Source organism: Ovis canadensis, chromosome 7 (genome assembly GCF_042477335.2).
Source record: "Ovis canadensis isolate MfBH-ARS-UI-01 breed Bighorn chromosome 7, ARS-UI_OviCan_v2, whole genome shotgun sequence".
Taxonomy (NCBI): Eukaryota; Metazoa; Chordata; class Mammalia; order Artiodactyla; family Bovidae; genus Ovis; species Ovis canadensis.
Window position 1 is genome coordinate 37,643,178 of NC_091251.1, and position 1,811 is coordinate 37,644,988.

Here is a 1,811-nt window from a genome sequence, read left to right on the forward strand (position 1 = left end):
TTCAACTGAGGCTTGAAGAAATCATCATGCTTAACACAGAGAAACTGTAATTTTGTGCCATGTCATTTGTTCTGGATTTCAGTATCTGTTCACCATCATCTTCCTAGGTAGACTACTTAAATTTTAGTTATTAACTTATAACAGTTGTTCACACATCCAGATTCTTTTCACTGGAAAAGCAGATTGAAGCTAGATTATAGGTGGCCCAATAATCTTTTCTCAGCCGTTCATATTGCTGTCCACCTTTCTCACTTCTTTACTGTGAAAGAACCCCCCTCTCAATCATTCTTAAGAATCTGATCTTGGAAAGCCAGTTTTAAGCATTTTACTTCTGTTTTTGGGCACACTACCCTGAGTATTTTACCAAAATTTATCTTCCCAATTATGCTTTTCACTTTCAGATGTAGATGCTGAATTTCAATGAAATTTAAATTTCAGTGAAATAAATTTTAACCAAAGTCTATAAAATAAGTAGCATTTCCCATCCTACTAATTGACAAGCTATCTTTCTCTCTAGGTTATTTTAGAAGACATACTGAGTAAAATGAATAAAAGAAATCTGTCTGTAGTATCAGAATTCATGCTTCTGGGACTTTGTCAGTCATGGAATAAGGAAGTCTTACTCTTACTGATATTTTTTATGCTATATTTGATCATTGTATCTGGAAATATTGTCATCATGATCCTAATCATCACTGACCCCCATCTGCATTCCCCCATGTACTTTTTGTTGGCCAACCTGTCTTTTGTTGATATGTGGCTTTCTTCAGTAACTACTCCTAAGATGATTACAGACTTTGTCAGAGAGAACAAGACTATTTCCTTTGGAGGCTGCATGTGCCAGATCCTCTTTGTGCATTTTGTTGGAGGGGGTGAGATGGTGCTATTGGTGGTAATGGCCTATGACCGCTATGTGGCCATCTGCAAGCCACTCCACTATTCAACCATAATGAACCTGCAAAAGTGCATTGGGCTTGTGGTGACTTCCTGGACCATTGGCTTTGTGCATGCCATGAGTCAAATGGCTGTGATTGTGCAATTGCCTTTCTGTGGCCCCAGGGAAATTGACAGCTTTTTCTGTGATATACCACTGGTAATCAAGCTTGCCTGCATAGACTCTTATAACTTGGGAATATTAATGAATGCTGACAGTGGGGTTCTGGCCATGACCTGCTTTGTTCTGCTGCTGATATCCTACACATATATTCTTCTTACTGTTCGCCAAAGCTCTAAAGCTGGTACATCTAGGGCACTCTCTACCTGCACTGCCCACATCACAGTGGTGGTGCTCTTCTTTGGGCCCTGCATCTTCATCTATGTGTGGCCACTCAGCATCACCTGGGTGGACAAATTTCTTGCTGTGTTTTACTCTGTTATTACACCTCTTCTAAATCCAGCCATTTATACCCTGAGAAACAAAGAGATAAAAAATGCTCTGAAGAGATTCAGAAGCTACTACCTACATTCCAAGAGGAATACTAATGCCTAAAATATCACTGGAAGCACTTCAAATTGATAACATACAATGCTGGGAGCCAGCACAGGAGACCTTTGCCACCCATGGCAAAGGTCATGAGGAAGAGCCCTGATGGGTAAAGGCGGGTCAGGACTTGAGGGACTCCCCGACCCCACCCATGACAAGGTCATGCAGGCGAGACTGATCAAGACTCAAGAGGTCCCCTAGATCTGCTCGAGCATCTACCCCCGAAACAAAAATCTGTCTGTTATACTACACTCTTCTGACATTAACAGGGGCTATCCCCGACCACCTTTCTTTGGAAAATTAACTTAGAGCTCCAGTTAATAGTCTC

At 41.1% G+C, this 1,811-nt stretch overlaps 1 protein-coding gene across 1 annotated transcript; it reads left to right on the top strand.

The window, feature by feature from the left end:
• The first annotated feature begins 541 nt into the window (after window positions 1-541).
• Window positions 542-1,489, top strand: LOC138444011 (olfactory receptor 4K14-like). Its single transcript, XM_069597369.1, has one exon. The coding sequence runs from the start codon at window positions 545-547 to the stop codon at window positions 1,487-1,489; it is 945 nt and encodes a 314-aa protein (XP_069453470.1). The 5' UTR covers window positions 542-544.
• The last annotated feature ends 322 nt before the right edge of the window (window positions 1,490-1,811 follow it).

Bases quoted from the DNA above. Each gene is read 5' to 3' on its own strand.
- LOC138444011 (XM_069597369.1), top strand. From the start codon at position 545: ATGAATAAAAGAAATCTGTCTGTAGTATCAGAATTCATGCTTCTGGGA.